The following is an 18431-nucleotide window of genomic DNA, read 5'->3' as shown; positions in this document are numbered from 1 at the left end:
TGGAAATCGCCAGGAAATTTGTTTTTCTTTTAGTAGGACAACTAGCCGAGATGGTGTGGTTCGAGCTAAAAAAATGTTCTTTGTGTGCATGGTGCTACTTGTTACAAAATCTACTCCAAAACCAGCTCCAACTCCGTGAAAAAATATAATCCAGACACACAAAAATGAAACCGAAGGCGGTTTGAGTACAATATCATGCATATAATTCCTGGACGTAATGAGATGCATTTTATATGTATATTTTGAGAAGTCACACGTACATATGTACAAAAAATACTACGGTAAGCGACGAATGCCTATCTCCCTTTGCCTCCTCTGTAATAAATATGTTATTTGAGCCTTTAAATATCCATTTATTTGCAATAGTGCAAAGTGATTTTCCATTTGTTTCCCACTTACGACTACCATTACTCCAAGCATCTCATAACACTTGGTATATGTGACTGTCTCCATGAAAAGGGACCTTATTCACCAAATATCTACTTTAGCGACTTTAATTTATTATGAAAGTTCTTGCCTCAGGCTTTAATTTGCTATTTATTTTAGCTCAATCTGTTAACTACAAGTAAAGTTATTTAAATTCAAAGTGCTGCATGGACAATATGGCAAAACGACCTTTTGGCGAAAATTTTTATATTGATTAAATTTAGAACACTGTTTTAAAATTTAGTATTGTAGCTCATATGGCGCTAATAATAGATTTGCATAGGCCAATACAAGCCTGAATGACCTTACGTTTTAAATTTGAGGTTTATCGCCCCAGGTTAAGTGTCTAGGTCACGTTAAGGTCCTCAAAAAGGTCAAGGCGCAAATTTCATTATTTTATTAGGTAAAGCAAACCTGTACAACCTTAAGTTTTAAATTTGAAGTGGAATGCTTAACATTAATATTTATTTCGCCAATTCAGCTTTTTGACGAAATGGGTTTCGCTGAAAGTTTTCTGTTTTGGTATTTTGCCGCTTGTGGAAAATGAGCAAAGTATGAATAAGGTCCCTTTTCATGGAGACAGCCACATATAGCCTAATATTACACGTTTGAATTACAAGACTATCCATATCAAGGATCCGATTCACTGCAAAACGCTGCTTGTGTGAAATCGATCAACTGGGGCAAGCCGAATATATATTTCGATGGAGTTTTGTTTGGATGTATTGCAAATCCAGCTCCGTACGACCATTATTGGAAATTACTGTGATTCGCTTGCGCAAATATACGTAAATCTGACATTCAAAAACAAGTAATTTAAGCCGTAGACTCGCCCAATAAAACAGGAATGGATCCAACAAAACCATACAAATTCTCAATGATAATTGAACTGCCCAAATTTTGTGATTATGATTTTTACATTAAACAGGAAGAAGTCATTGAGTATGTAGTAATTTCCCAGCAATTAAAACTAGACACAATAATAATGATAATTTTTCTTGTGATTATTCCTTATAAATATAAATATGTAAATATGTGGAAAAGATGCGTTTCATATTTAATGGCTTCAAGCATTCTGACTTAATGCTGTTGATCTACTGATGTACGATTGACCAGTGTAAAATTATAATAAACCGTCACAACGAATGTAACCAAGGGGTGAAAGAAGTGTGTTATCCGTATTTCAATTCAAATTGATGCATGTATGCAATTTGACCTTTAAATGACATTTCATGACCTTTTGACCTTGATGGGTGTGACCTACAGTGCCCATCTTCGAACTCGTCCTGTCCCTTGACGCTAGGAGTTTACGTTCAAAATTTCAAGTGTCTATGTCTTTTCGTTCAAAAGTTATCGGAGCTACGGACAGACAGACGGACGGACGGACAGACGGACATAACGATCTTATAAAGGGCTTTCACCCCTTAATAAACCTGCTTAATTTTTTTATCAGGAAAGATACAACCTGACTTGTTTATTCGCAAATATTTTGAATCGAGATCATAAAGGTCATGTAAGTCGTCACCCTGTGTGTGCTGCACTATGACCAGCTCCAATAATAAATTTTACCGTCATTAATCTTAAGCGATAACCAGAAGTGAAGTCATAAAAAGTGACTTACCGTTTCCTAACAAAAACAAGAGCAACAATCCAGTTTTTGATGTTAACTTCCTTGCTGAATAATCTTACATGACATTGTATGTATTTAAGGAAGGAGAGTAATTTAGTTTACATGACTCTGATTTGCACAGAAAAAAAATTGTAATGCATATTCTTATTACACTAATTCTTAATATAGATTTTACACTTTAATTCGGAGGCATTAATATGGTTATATTTTCTCTCAATGGAAAAAATACATCCAAATACTATGGATCGATCACCATCTATTCTGCGTTTATTAACTCATACATATTTATTTGTCCCATATTCACCACAAACACATGAAAAATCAACCAACAAAATAGTTCAATATATTTACATATGTATGAGCACCAACTATAATCCAAAAATGACCATATTCACTTGCAAAATAACTAATTGGGGCTTCTTACAGTTTCTTTGTTTTTAACAAACTTTTTGCAAAACTGTTATACCAATATGTAAAACCTTATTGATGAAACTGGGTCGATTAAGTAATCGGTTGCTTGAATTACGTACTTACATAAATATCTAAAAGCATAAGCACATATAAAAATATGTGCATCTCTTGTGATATAATGTTACAATTGCCATGTCCGTATTGAAATCACCGTATCAGAAATATTCATCCAGTTTTTTTTATAGGATTAACACCATCACGAGTTCTCAAATACGAAGTAACACGCTAACCAATTTCTATACCTATGCAAGTGTTATTTAAATGGTACGTAGCATGCTTGTCGTTCTCACTCCCTTGGTTGGCCAAACATCTTCAAAGAAATCCAAGTGCTGCAAAACATCAATTATTCGGATTCAATTTCTCTGCATCTCTGTTACCTGATTTAGTAGGATCAGAGAACTGAGGGATTGAGACGTCGGCAACGCTTTGCTGTATTACATGGTTTCCTATCTAGATCGCCTGAAGGGGAGTCTGGTGTAATAAACTATTCTGAAAATCAGAGATCTTCACGTTAGAAAATGCTCCATGATAGCTAACTCCTTGGGCCTTGTAGTGATTTTTAGCCCAGTCAAGGAAGGACATCAGAGTGTCAGGCCGACGTCTAAAACCATAACGATATCAATAATTCATGCCACTCCTCCCCGTCGCTGCCATCCACAATCAAATCCATCCCAAACCTGAACACATTTTTTTCCACGTTCCTTTTGTTGAGCTCAACTCAAACGCGAAGAAAAGCTGGACTTTACTTTTGAATCATAATCTGATTACGTGCATATATTTGGGAACGAATCGGCAGATATTTTACATAGACAAAAATAATACTCCCACATTCTTTTTTTCTGAACAAGAGCAAGTCCCAAGCAGATTCTCGCTCATTCAAGAAATCTCACATCAATCTCAGCAGACTCAATCGATTCAAAGCCGTTTCCAGCCTTGTTTTGTTCCCACGCTAATGGATTTGTCTTTTCCTCCTTTGGGAAAAATCCCGTTATGACGTTATTATTCAAATTTTATTTCTATTGAAAATGCAGACTTTTGGTACCGTAAACTTGGTGGATGAGAACGGAAAAGTGAAGCTGGGACATCAAGGTTGAGTGAAAGAGAGATTCTGTGTTTTTTTTCTTTTCGTTTATTTCTATTCAAAATATAGTTCATTTTTTACATCATCAGAATTAATATTGATGATTTCAATGACTTGTTTTATCTTGCTGGCTTACTTGGTAATTTATTCATTTTCGTCGTTCATGCCATAGAGCATCCCGGAATAAATTTGCCAAGCTTATGATTAGTGGTGTAACAGTGTTCTTCATGTAAGCAGGCAATATGCACTCATAAAGTTATGTTATAAAATGTCTGAACAATGAAATAATTCAGCAGGTCAGGTAGTGTTCACTTGCTCCTCTGTCTGTGCATATTCCGTCCACTCTCACCAGCGCAAGGTTATGTTCACTTAATATTTCTTGGTCAATGGTCAATTACAAGGAGAGTTTAAGAGATATGTACATATGTTGGTAGCTCATTCCGATTCGTGACAGAGTTAATAGCCAATTAAAGAACAAAGTTACCATGTTTGTACAGCGTAATTAAAAGTAGTTGCATTGTTAAGACGCATTTGATATTACTTATTAAAGTACGTTTTTATGGCCTCAAAAGTTTTATAGACGAATTGAGTGATTCGCGATTGTCACCTTTTAGGCACTGATGAATATGTTGGTCTTGGTGTTTTGATATGCATTTTTACGTAAAAAAACTCGGCAGGATTTTAAAAGCATGCAATATTTTGTTGAAGTTTGTTACTAAATACAAACCATAACCTTCCATACTTCCATTGTATAAATACGATCTGTGAAATACTATTCTTTCATTCGTTGTGCCCGTCTTAGTTTAACTAAAAAGGAAGGTGACTTTATTTACATTTTACAAAACTTAGCATGCCTACAATGGTAAAGCCCGAAATATACACACTAACAATAAGATTTTTCCAGTATATCTGTTAAGTCCCATATGTTGAAAGAGTGACTAATATTCCTAATAAATGGTACTAAAATGCATAAGTAAATCATATTCAATGCTTTTATTATATTTATTTTTCACCGGAATATCATTCAAAGTATATTTATCTGCTGGTACTAAATACATGCATATGAGACAAATATATGGTTGCAAATGATTTGCCTCCTACGTATGATCGTGAGTGAATCACTATGAAGAAAGCCTCTTATGTACATTAATATTATTTTGTGTACGTGTATTCTGTATTCACAGAAATTTTTCCCGAAATATTGAATTTACTATTTTGTTAAAAATAGTAAATCTTTAGTTTCTGGAAGAAGACCTAGTCCGTAGTCGCCTGAAATTAGAATATCGAACTCTCCAATCTAAATATAAATATGCTAAGCTGTAAATCATAGAGATTCGCACCAACATAAAAGAAGTTGCATAACTGATTTCCAACCAAGTCCTGATTATGGCACCTTTTGCATAGTTTATGCCGTAATCAGAATTTTGTTCGGAGTGTCAACTCGATACAGTACAGTTTTAAGTAATTTCAAATTTATGAGTGTTACGAAACAACAGACTGAACTGACAATAGGCAGGTAACCCTATGCATGCATACATTTAATGTGTACATATGACTGACTGATGTAAAAATAACTGGACAATAATCGAGTTAAAGCTTTATGTAAAGGTGAAAATTACATAAAGGGGAATATATACTGTAATTATGGGTAAATGTATCTGCAGATTTCCAAGGTCAAAGTACATACACTAATCAGTCAAACTTTTATTCATTTGTATTAATTAGCACATATATTAATTATGTAGGCATATGTAATTGCAATGAAAATAATATTTGATAATCCTTTTCAAATGTTATGCTTAGAGAGAAAGAGAGATGCGAACAATCGCTAAGTTGTTTCTATTTTTCATTCTCCAGGATTATTTATACAAAATTAATCATGATTTATTTGCATTTTTCTACATCAACTGATTTTTTATAGTGAGACACTATAATTACAGTCTATTGCTATTCTACATATATATTTTTCCTGCGTTATCTTTTATGCCTTGGTTGATAATGAAAATGAATTTTTATATCCGTATTTCCCAGATACTTACGTGTGCAATATGTGCAAACAAACAAATTATGCTCTACGTAACGTTTCGATGTGCATACATACTTTGATTTCATAAAACTTCCCTTCTGGCACAAGTTCGAAAATAGCCCAAAACCTGTGTCGACTATTTACATACGCCATTCAGTCAGGTAAATCTGTCAAACAGAAAACCTGTCCTCCAGTTCAGTCATCAACATCCATTGAAAATAATGAGTTCAAAGGCGTCTCTGTACCATGTTGCATACTACTTTGGCTAATTACGTGAGTTGATTAATTAGGCAAATTAATCATTAAAATAAAAAGGTATGTGGATTTTATCCTTGGTGAACACGATCAATTTGTCAAATACCATATCTGGGTATGACATCAGTCACATGAATATTACTCGTGGGTTTGTGATGATGGTATTACTGCTGTACAATTCTTGTCTCAAATGTGAGAATTAATGTGTGATAACCATTTTTGATGACTTAATTAAGTTAGTGTTACAAAAAAGCATTGACGAAAATGTTAATTTTACTTGAATACAAACTTGTTTACTCGTAGTTACATACGCACGTGTGCAATTATTTGTGATACAAAACACTTAAAAATACATTTTTCAACCCTCCCGGAGTATTTTGGATAAACACTTTATAACATTCAAATATGGAAGGCGTACCGGAAGAATATGATTTTTGTGAATAAATACAAAAGTTTTGTTACAATTTCAATAATAAAATAAAATCCCTCCAAGGCTTCTTAACGTGTGGGACGTATTTTTGCGTCAGCAATAAAATACTCGTCTCAAATTACATAAATAAATTACACAAGTTTGGATTTTCGTGAATACTTATGATAATATGCGCACGTGTTTCCTGGTACGACGAAAGTGTAAAGCGAAACTTTGTTGGTTTAGAGTGATCAACATTTTATAACCTTTGAATATCACATCACGCATACCTGAGGTAAACTATGTTCAAAGTGCAATATGAGAACTTTCTCCCAATTCCAGATTTAATTCAGCATTTAATTCCATTTTAATTTGAGGACTTCAATGTACATAATGTATTTCATTAATTTCATTTTGTATGCTTCCGTCTCATATAACCGTGCATATTTTAAGTTATGTAACACTCCTACATAAACGAGGAATTTGAATGTATTTCCTCAACGAGAAATGAGTATGTAGGTACATATGCAAGCGTTGGTGTTTTTGCGGTGAAGATGCATCTTAACCAACTTTCCCCGGTTAAGACAAACACTTCAACGAAATAACCCTTTGAAATTTGTTTAATTAAATTACATAAGTCCAAGGCAAATGAATATATCAATTTAACGAATCCTAAGCATAAATATATCCGAATCCCATGAGCGTATGTCTTTTGCATAAAACTGGAAGGGTGAGGGGGCTCAAATAAATTACTGTCAAATCTTCTCGACTTTCTATTTATGACTTGTAGGGTTTCCTTGAATAGCCAACTTAACCCATCCTCAGCCGGACTGCATGCTCAAGGTTCGTGGCCTATGAATTTGAGACATTTTTATTACTTGAGGTATCTCTAAATTGGAGAAAATACGAGTTCGTGATCTTGATATAGCCCAAATAGTGATTACTCAACTGAAATGCAATCTGCTTGCTTGTACATATAGCGGTTTTATGCTTGTACTGATGACTGAAATGACGGGTCTGGCTGTAAACTATTCAGCATAGCACTGATAACTCGACTACCTAACTTTCTCCTTAGGGCTTAGGTCATGGTGGAGGTTTATTGATTGCTGGTTGAACTAAACTATCCACGAATATAAGATTATTGAGATTTACTACGTAATATCCCTTTAACCTGTGTATATTACCATCATGCCACATGTCGAGAATCACATTATGCCAATCCGTGAGATTTTCATTTTCATTTGCTTTTGCCAATGTTATGAATGATTTGCTCACGTTTCATGTAAATTTGAATGTCATTGCATCGATCCGTAATCTTGTTCCCAGACTTTCACGGCCAATTATTTTGTGTCTCAGGAAACTACTCACTCAATTCGTAGTTAATGCTACACTTGACTCGTGCTGCACAGCACTCAACAAATCAGCCAGTATAGACAGAAATACATAATAGTAGAAACTGGAGCAAATTCTAGTCACGGAGACGCACTTCCCATGAGAATAAATAGTCGCTTTAAGCTAAAACTAGAGAAACACGATGTCTCGAGTTTTGGTCCTTCAAAAACCAGTGAAAAATGTGCTGTGTCAGACAAGGTGGTCGTGCTCCATGCATCTCACACCAGTTCCGTCAAGGAAATTTGTTGTAGGTGTATTTCAGCTTGAAACCTAATTTTAAGGAGGAGACAATATCGAATGAACATGGCGTAGAAATGTTCGCATGCATGACGTGTTTTCGGTGCCAATTTCAGTGTCATATTAAGGACTGGCTGACAACCGTGTGTATACAACATTGGGTGCAAATATCAATAACTTGCTGCTGCTCCGAGGCATGGTTTGCAATTTCTACGGCATTATTTTGCATCAAGGTGAGAAAGTTGTCTAGCTTTCATTAAATTTTAACCGAGCTACTTTATGCTCCCAAATTTCGAGCCTATTTTGAGTGTATGGAAATATAAAAGTGCATTGTCTAATATAAACCCGAACTCATGTTTGTTCACTAAATATGCACAATTGCAGTTAGCTTAATAGAAAGAGTTTGAGAAAACAACCATTTCGGTGATTTCGAATGTTCAATAGAACTGACCCCACCAGGCCTTGTTTGTAGAAAGCATAAATAAGTAACGCGTATGATCTTTTCCTTTGTGAAAGCAAAATTCGGCACACCTTGCGTTTTCAGATTTAGGTAAAAAATGATTTTCAAGCAGACTTCCCAATTATTAGACGCATGGGCATATGCACATCCATGAAGCTAACTACTAACATAAACTATACCCACAGTCTCCCTTGGTCCGTAGATCCGCATTTAGAAAGCTTGCCAAGGTTGCTAACCTTGGCATTAAAGAGAAAACTTTTACCCACAAAATTATGGCCATAAAAATTGACGACTGTTTTATTATATCCTCTTCCTACCTCAATAAGGAACATCGTACGCTAGCAGGATGTGTGTTTATACACGTCACTTGGGAGTTTTAATATGCATGCACCCGAATGAAGTCCTGCTCTGGATTCTGCAGCGATTTTGTGATCCAATACTTGCTATTGATTAGAGGTTTGTGGTGGTGACTCGAGTTTGTCAATATTTATGTTTGGACTGTATAATGGGATTCCACTTATTTCACCTCGTCTTATGCTGTCAATAATTCAATATCCTTATTAACTCACATAAAGAGATTTTACATGAATGATTTAGTAGCAACCTGCACTCGTTACATAATTATTCGTACATTTCAATTTGTCAGTCTAACTGCATTTAAGCTCAAATTGAAAATCGAGTGATAAGAATATTAAGTTCATGTTTTATGAAGTGAATAGTAGTATTCCCAGGGTGAATTTGGAATTTGTGGAAATTTGACTCGAGTTCATCAGTTCAGTTGCATGCTTAAATTCATCAGGGATTTAATTTGCATTGGATCCGCATTCACTTTCGCCAGAGAGCAGGGCAGCATCTCAATCAGTATGGCATACCTAAATATTGACTTCCTTGCAACATTATGTATCAAGCACCAAATTCCATTCTATTTTACATTATAATCTGTAAAACCTGCTCAATTTCTGCACTTTGAATACCGAAAACCACACCTGTGTCACATAGTCTTCTGCTGGCATGTCATCCGATAGAAATTCTGTAGACATAAATACAACGGTCACATAGCCACAAATATTGGATTTTATGAACCCGGATTCACGGATGGATAACGACGTGTGGTTTCAACATGCTTTTACTTTGCTTTCCTCAAAACGTGTAGTATAAAGGAGTGCTAAGGAGTTGGAAACTTGTTGGTAATCTCGCTACGACCCAACGACGACCCCAAAATTGCATCGGCTTGATGGGAACTGCCAGCCTAGTATTTGTGGTAATTGGGCATGGTTTTATGGGATTAATAACGGGAATGGCAAATCAATGGAATACGTAGAGTGAAATGGATGACCTAAAATTTCCAATTGTTTCATCCTCAACTATGTAGAAAGGACGCAGCTGGAAAAATCGAACAAGTTACCGACTTGATGGCTGTTACATAAAAATGGAAATAAGTGTGAAAACAAAATTAAGTAATGGTGAAAGCAGATTCTTGATTTTAATTGATCTTCTGTTATGCAATATAACAACTTTAGTTATATGTACCTAACATGTTTATTGAAAAAAGTGTACTCACTGTGTGTAGGAGTTAAAACTAATCCACTATAATATGTAGACCCTATGTGCACACATCATGTGCATGTGAGGAAAACAGACAAATATTTAAATCAATAAAAATGTCATCATAGGTTACTTACAGAGCTTGACTTGGTTATCGCAATTAAGTACAGCTAGTAGGTCAGTGCAAATGGAAATGTACAATTTCAATTTATACCAGTGCTTGGGAATGTTCACTCATTTTCACTTCCGATGTAACCTCTCAATAGATAGCACTTTCTTTGCACCGAGCATTCTGGTAAAATAACCGCAATCAATCAGCGGTTAACACCAACATATTCACAATCACATGGAAGGTCGTAAACACTCAAATAAATTCCAAACAAATCAATTGCAGGAAATAATTTTTCAAGGTACGATGTTGGGTAATATTTATGATATAAACTGTAAAACGTAATAATATAACTAGGTCGTCAGTCTGATGGGAGTTGACAGTCTTCAACTTTATTCTCAAACGGAGTGTAAACTTTGAAAGAGTAATCCGTTTTCAGAAAGGAACCCTAAAAGGAAGGAAATAAATTATGACACTCATACTACGTGACAAATGAACACTGAAGAATCATGTGTGTGAAAACATACTGGATTAGTAAATATGCAACCCGTGTTGGTCTCTGTGAATGGATCGGCTTTATCCCCAATTATAACTAGATCAGGGAGTGGATATAGTGATAAGGCATGATCAAAGCTCCAATACACAGGGCATATGTGCAGTGGAAGTGGACACAGATGAGCTTGGCCAACAACAGTTGAGACAAACTGAAAATTTGGGCAAAATATTATTGATATATTAATGTACAAGCACATGTAGTAGGGAAATCAAGCATCAAATTTAATGGCACGAGACTTGCGTCACTAAAACGAAACATACTTCTTTTGGTATATCGCCAGATGACGGGAAATATATTGAGTTGCGGCAGAGCTTTGTGAGAATATCTTCCCTAAATATGACGATATTTTTAGTGCAATATCTTATCCTAAAAGGGTTTGATGCAAAAACTGAATTTGGAATCTTCTCACGGAAGTACAGCGTGATACAGTCAGCAAACGGTGGTCTGAAATGAAAATACACCAAAAACTTTCAAATCTAGACGTACATAAAACACAAGATCATAAAATTTAACTCTATAAAATTGAAACTTTCCTAATAAAATGGAACGCGTTTACGACGAATATGACGTTGCCAAAAGCCAACTTTTGCCGAGTCAAATAATTACTTACTACATTACACTACATATATATATCCTTGGGCCACTAGGCTAAATTGGGATGGAATGGAGTAATAAATTTATTAATAAAAACACATTTGACCAACCTTGGCAGAATGTTGACAAATCCAGGATCTGTTGGACCAGGTACAATAATAAACTTGGAGTTGAGCACTAATGGCGGAAATTCAGCAATTATGTCAGCCAAGGTCTTGAAGCAGTCTTTTAGTGCAACGGCACTTTGAACCCCATGAGGTTCAGATAAAAAGTTTCCCATTATAATAAATAAAACAGGTGGAGCTTCTGAATATCCATGTAAGAGTATTCTTAATTTTTCCAAAACCTGCAATAGGCGACGTACATGATTAATTTTGCTTGTTTGAGTTTCAACATAAAAAGTCGTAATAATTGTCTAGAATGGGCAATCAATATTACCGAAATTTTATCCAGATGAACGTCAGACAGGATAACAAACATGGCCCCTTCGTTCTGCTTGTCTATTAATCGTAGGCGTTCTTTACTTATTACATTTGGGTTACCACCAAAAAAATTAACGCTCCCATGATAACTTCTATTACGATAGGATTAATAAAACCATATAGTGATGTCAGTATGCATACCTTGTAATTCTCATATTAATAATAATAATTCTTGGTCAATATTCTTACTTTGTAACCAAAGCCGTTTCCGGAGGAGGGAGTCCCATAGCTTTTATATGAAAAATCCCTTCATCATACATACCCTCAGCTAGCACGAAACAATTTTCTGTGTATAGGCCCGTATGAAATTTTGTTTCGGAAAGATCCAGTTCCATACTCCCAGTGTTGTCTTCAATAAAATATTTCCCCTCCTTCAGTTGACTAATCATTCCTAGTACAACAACGTCCACGACCTTCGTATTCGATCCCGCAAGAAACTCTATAGGGCGAAGTTGAAATTTTTTTCGGGCATCATCCCACTCGCCTCCTCTGATAATGGGGCTGAAAAGCTCGTGATGGTATGTTCGTTGAAGAAGAATAGAATATCTGAAAGTGTTCACAACATTGTTAATCCACCAGATGTATTTAACAATTTACGAGTGATTGATACAAGTTGGGCTTAAAACACTTTGACTGACCGATTTCTGTAAATTAAAGCCTTATGTGTGGCACCAGCCATCAGTACGTTAGGCTCTGTGACCGGGAGGAACTTCTTTTTATCCGCATTGTACGAGTACCTGGGCACATCGAATGACGAAATGAGAGTAATGAGTTCCTCTTGTCCTTCATCAGTCCCTTTCCCACATTCCTGGCATGAAAATATGAATACAAAGAGATCAAAAAATTATATCGTCCATGAATCAGGCTGCGGCTCAATAAGCCAATAGTTTAAATTCCTTACCTTCACAGCAGTTTCTACAATGGCCTTGTCGACCAGTGGAGTTTTGAGCTTTACTTTTAAAATTCTGTCGACAATGCGCTCCGCCCATTGTTCAGGTTCTAGCCCTGGAAGGGGTGCCAAAATTCCAACCAGGTAACTTGTTGCATCACTAATTAACAAAATATTCAACATTTAATAATCGATGCGATACATCACTTCCAATGGTCAAATTATTTATGTTATATGAAAGCAGGGGATTGGTTTACCTGCGAATTTGAAGTCCATTCAATTTGAAAAGCGATGAAATCACTTTCCGAATCCTCTCCGTGTTCTCCATTTTTCTCAATCCAATCAGTCAACCAGTAAAATGTCAAGTACACCAAACTATTTTTAATCTCGACAACTATGAATTTTGATCTTCAGAATAATAACTCAAATTACAAAATAAGTTAGCTGCACTGCAATGCAATCAGGTTGGATTGTTGTTGGTGAGAAAACCAGACAGCCGCCGTAATTTGTGTCCCCGGTCTTCTCTTTACAGCTCTCCATGAGACGAACGCTGTGTTGAAGCTGATGTGCAGCTCTGACGCTGAAGAATTTGTGCCGTGTCGTCGAAATTGTCGCTGTCCTAGTTTTTAAGTGATGGTCATTCATTGTATAGCTGAGAAAGATGTGTCACATTCCGGCATCATTTTCAATGTCATAAACTCATTTTCATCTTCCCAGCATAATTGCATAGACATACAGACATTACATACGATATACGTGACGTAATTGAAGGCTAAACGACGCCTCCTGCTTATGTAACCAAATTTTGATCAAAATTCGAAAAATAAAAAGGATGAACCGCGTGTGGCGTGATGTCGGCAATTAGCACCCAATTCTCGACGGATTGGACGAGGTGCTTCACTTTTCATTTTAAGACAGAATAATAATTGGAGATAATTTTAGAAGGTGTTGCAACGTGCAATTACCACATGCTAAATTTACAATTTAGTAACCGAAGCATAATTTGTGCCAGTTGTTTTCCTTATCGGGAAGAAAATCAGAGACCCCACGGTTTTGCATAACAGAGTGATCGAAACTTTATTGGCTTACATAAGATGTAGGATATAACATGTGCAAACTACCTATTTTATAGGCTAAAATTAAAAACCAGTTAAATCTGGACCGTAACTTATCCACACCCATTCCGTGTTTTGTCATCGTAATCATGATACAGAATATTTTGCATACGAGACAATTGGCTGCATGTGACAAATGATCGAATATCATCCAATTTTATGGCCGCATGACGGATGGATTTTATAGCAGGAATCAGAATGACAATGGATAAAGATTTTTACAACATGAATAAACCAATAAGTTCCATCCCTTTTCCGTTCGTCCTAGGCCACGCTTCCATAATTAAGTAAATGTGATGGTCAGTACTCGTGTGTTGGGCAAGGCAAGTCAAGCTTCTAAATACGGCGAGGACATTCGCAGGTTAAAAAGTCTCATCAAAGTTCGCCTTACAATTTTAGTATTATTCCTTCATCCAGTTCAACCGTGGGCTCAACGAGACGTTAATTACTAGCTCAAATTACCACACTATAATACACTCTAATGGTTTCGGTCCTCATCCTGTCGAATAAAACTATACTTTCCACCCTGAATCTTGTCCACTCACCCTGACATCTTGGAGGAGGGAGGTGTTGCATATACTCCATCCATCAAAACCTAGTTTTTGTATAAAATAAAATAGTACTTTGACCAACCTACAGCTAGTCAAGATGCATACTGATCCTCTTCTCGAAGATCTCATGGCCCAGCTTGGTAAAAACTTTATCATTAGGTTTTCCGTATAAGCCATTGCTATCTAACAAGCAATTTAATTAAATTACTATTTTTAGGGTCTTTTGGAAAATACCAGTTAAGGCAGCACCTTTTGCATTTGCTGACAGCATTTTTGGCTGGTATGCATATGTTGTCCTTGACCTTTGTTGCACCCACGCCACCTCATCGGTACGAATATTTACCTTGTTCATTGTTAATACATACATACTTTTAGAATTAAAGAAATCGTCTAGCGTTATTATACTTTCTCTTTCTAGATGTTACATTGAACAACTAGATCTCAATCACTCTGGAGCTCCTGTTTTTGATAAAGACATTCTCGCCCATTACATGCCTCTGAAACTAAATGGTGACTTGGACTCTTGTAAACGGTTCCCGACTCCTGAAGAGAACTTGACAATCTTGACATGCGATGGCAAATTCGTTTACGACACGTCGTTTTATGGACAATCTCGAGTCTATGAGGTATAAAATTAATTATGCAGTAATTATATTTATTATTATTGTTTCGTTAGATTATTTGCCCTGCCCATAATACGTTTAAATGTAATCATAGTCCTCCAACTTTTGAATTTTTAGTGGGATATGGTATGCGAACGAAAGTGGATGAGAGCGTTTATCCAATCGATTTATGTGTTTGGGGTGTTTAACGGAGCTTTAATCTTTGGCTCTCTTGCCGATAGGTATGAAATATTCGTAAAATTAAATTTATCGCAGCAAAGATTTTAATGAATTAATGGTGTTTAATATTTAGATTTGGACGTAAGAGGATTCTGTGCTTTTGTGCAATCCTACAGTTCGCATTTGCCATCATGGGGCCCTATATCACCAATTACATAATGTACAGCATCAGTCTGTTCTTCTATGGCGTATTTGGATCAGGTTAGCCCATCGCCAAATTATTTCTTATGTTCAATCACGAATATTTATTTATGCATGAAAATATCTCATCGAATAATTTGATACATTTAACTGACTGAGCGAATTCAGTGCATATCTCACATTCATGTATTTGTTTAATTTCATGGCACAGGAGGGGCGTACGTGACAGGGTTTGTTCTGTGTAAGCCTCATTATCACATCGGTGTAATTGGAGATGCCAAGAATTTAAATTTCTGGCAAACAGCTAATTAGCAGATTGGTAATGAAATCCAATGAAATTTTTTCACAGCAATGGAGCTAATTGACAAAAAGAGGCGGACGTATTGTGGGACGGCATTTAGCGCTTCATTTGCAACTGGCGTCTGTTTCGTGGCCTTGTGGAGTTATCTAATCCGAGATGTAACGATGCTCCAAACCGTTTTCGCTCTCCACGCCCTCATGCTCTTCGGACACTTTTGGTAATTTAATTAACACTCATTTACACTAATTCGTACATAAATGATATGCCTTCTTTTGACATAAACTCGATTAGTATAAAATTAATATTGCACAAAAGTAATTAGGTTATGAGAGTAATTATGTAAAAAGAGTTTTTTAAGATGATAGATGCTTTCACTCACGCACACAATTCTGTCAACCGAACTCATTTTTATAAAGGGTTTTATAAGATCTAACGGTCTAATCAAACATGGTTTGCCCAGATTATGAGGCAGGGCCTGATGCACACTTGTCAGGTTTTTATTTTAAATTTCTTTGTCGAATAAATTAGGTTCATTGATGAGTCCATTCGATGGCTATGGAGTCAAGGTAAGTAATGCTTCATAACGTTGGTAATATTTCAATAATAAATGGGATGGTCTAAAAAGGGCTCATAAAGGAAGCGGTGGCGATTGCTCGGAAAGCAACCCGTATCAACGGAAAGACGTTTAACAATGTGGACGAAAGAAAATATTCAGTGGTTGCACTGAAAGCCGTGAACACAGTTTCAGAATCGTACGGTTTGTCAGATCTGTTCCGAACTCCTAATCTCCGATTCAGAGCCATTAACACAGCGTTCCAATGGTGAGTTACTTTTAATGATTAATTATTTCGTGAATAACAAGTGACTACAACAAGAAGTAGTATGCATCATTTCATAAAATTTTCTATCTCATTTATTCATGTCTCAGGTTCTCAATTGCCCTCTGCTTCTACGGTCTTGCTTTTAATACGGGAGGACTTCCAGGAAACCCGTACTTGGTTTTCTTTCTATCCGGGTAAGTAATACGTAGTAAATATTTAGTGAAATTGTATTCTGTCCATCGAATAGATAAAATTAAATTGTAATTAAAAAATAGGTTAGCTGATCTTCCTGGTCATCTTCTCGTCATTTTAATCGTCGACAAGACGGGAAGAAGGCCTCTGAATGCGTTTTTCCTGTTTATTGGAGGAGTGGCGTGCATCGTTACTACTTTCATTCCAAGAGGTTTCATAATCAATAAGGTTTTTAATTATCAAAAGTACGGAACCTTAAATGAAACTCTTTTGTTAAATTCAGGGTTGGTTGTGACAACTATCGCAATGTTAGGTATGGCTAGTTACATTTAGTGTAATTTATCCATCATTAAAACTCAGATCTTCACGGTGATCTACTTCAACAGTTATAAATCGGCCTTAATGTAATTTAATGTAAAATCTAATTTTCAGCAAAAATTGCAATGGCAGGCTGTTTTGCTGTAAGGGTTTAACAATAATTATTTATTATTGTTTGATTTATGCATAATTAATGGATAATTAATTTATAGGTGATTTACAACTACACGGGTAAGCGAAGCCTTTAGTTTTGTAATATGTTTATGTACATGAAACATTTCAAACTTGTAGTTTGCAAATTATTTACTACGCATATTTTTTTACATAGCCGAACTGTTTCCGACGGTCGTTAGGTAAGGGTACATACATACGTACATTAATCTGTTATACAAATTTTTATACATAATATTATTCAAATCATAACTGTTCGTTAGGAATTCTGCGGTTGGCTTGTGTTCCATGTCTGCAAGAATGGGAGGAATGTTAACTCCACAAATTACTCTATTGGTATGGATTATCTTGAAGATTTTAACATGATCAATCCAACTTATAACTCCTGACACGTGAATTTTTTTAAATTAACTCAGGACTCGCTGGATAAATCAATTCCCACTCTCGTGTTTGGAGGTGTGGCTGTTGTTGCTGCATTTACAGGACTCTTCCTTCCAGAAACGCTGCACAAAGAAATGCCCCAGTCCTTGCAAGACGGAGAAAATTTTGGAAAGGGAGACACTGCTTTCTCTTCCTGCTGCGGTGGTCCATCTAGTCAAGAATATTTGAGGGATCCAGAAGCTGGGCGAAGATTAAAGTAGATAATGCTAATGAAAATTTACTCGCATTTACGGTGTCACTCCGCATTTTGCAAATAAATAAAATTCAGTTTGAAAGTTGTTATCTAAGAAATTTGATGGTGGGTGCACCTGAAAGCATTTGCTCTTTGTTGCTGATTTATACCTGCATACGTCCAGTTCCAGCCTTTGTTCTCAAGCCTTTGTACACCTGGATGTACGTATATAATTCTCATGGCACAAACTCGCTCAACCCTCAACAGGTATGCATATGAAGGGATTGTTATACCTACGTGCTTCTCTTAACTTGTGATTTTAAAGAGGCCACAAGTCGTGAATACTGAAATCCTTTATTTTCGTTCAGGTTTCTTGGTTGATATTCACATCTTGAGAGTGGTTGCGAGGTGGGAGAAATTTCACGGGGGTGGGTGTATGTAAAGGTGTTTGTTAATGGGAATATTGGGTTCACCTGATGCAATGCATTATTGTTGGTCATGTCATTCAGTCTGCTGCTTATACGGAAACAGAAAGGCTTTGGTTACTAAAAGGTGAGCACATGAAACAGACAGAAGGGATGATGAGGAGCTTACAACACGAGTATAAAATATCTAAGTGTGTAATGGGAGGTAGAAAACAAAACATCGTACGTAACAATACAACTCAATGCATAATAAAACAAGCGCAGGATTTTATACGCTTTTGGCTTATACGAGTGGGTTGTAAAATGAAAAGTAATGCAACAAACCAACGATAGTTGAAAATACAGAGTGACGATGAATGCAGAAGGGATGATGACAATG

The 18431-nt window shown here is 36.1% G+C and overlaps 2 protein-coding genes across 2 annotated transcripts; one reads left to right on the top strand and one right to left on the bottom strand.

Moving 5' to 3' along the window:
* Positions 1-9845: 9845 nt before the first annotated feature.
* LOC110845226 (DNA polymerase epsilon subunit 2) lies at positions 9846-13080 on the bottom strand. The gene is made up of 9 exons (XM_022091603.2): positions 12820-13080; positions 12575-12722; positions 12312-12481; positions 11863-12219; positions 11630-11765; positions 11302-11537; positions 10858-11041; positions 10569-10745; positions 9846-10489 (listed from the first exon to the last, which is right to left on the bottom strand). Exons 1-9 carry the CDS (start codon positions 12888-12890, stop codon positions 10403-10405), a joined length of 1566 nt encoding a protein of 521 aa, XP_021947295.1. The 5' UTR covers positions 12891-13080; the 3' UTR covers positions 9846-10402.
* Positions 13081-14205: 1125 nt separating this feature from the next.
* LOC110845225 (organic cation transporter protein) lies at positions 14206-17746 on the top strand. The gene is made up of 17 exons (XM_022091601.2): positions 14206-14368; positions 14446-14557; positions 14647-14854; positions 14969-15072; positions 15144-15271; positions 15423-15452; positions 15561-15729; positions 16041-16078; positions 16138-16333; positions 16441-16527; positions 16609-16736; positions 16809-16838; positions 16958-16986; positions 17056-17074; positions 17172-17196; positions 17278-17350; positions 17431-17746. Exons 1-17 carry the CDS (start codon positions 14326-14328, stop codon positions 17653-17655), a joined length of 1644 nt encoding a protein of 547 aa, XP_021947293.1. The 5' UTR covers positions 14206-14325; the 3' UTR covers positions 17656-17746.
* The last annotated feature ends 685 nt before the right edge of the window (positions 17747-18431 follow it).

This window comes from Folsomia candida, unplaced genomic scaffold, assembly GCF_002217175.1.
Source record: "Folsomia candida strain VU population unplaced genomic scaffold, ASM221717v1 Fcan01_Sc002, whole genome shotgun sequence".
NCBI lineage: Eukaryota > Metazoa > Arthropoda > Collembola > Entomobryomorpha > Isotomidae > Folsomia > Folsomia candida.
Note: the sequence above shows the minus strand (reverse complement) of the source record. Positions and strands in the feature narration are given on the sequence as shown.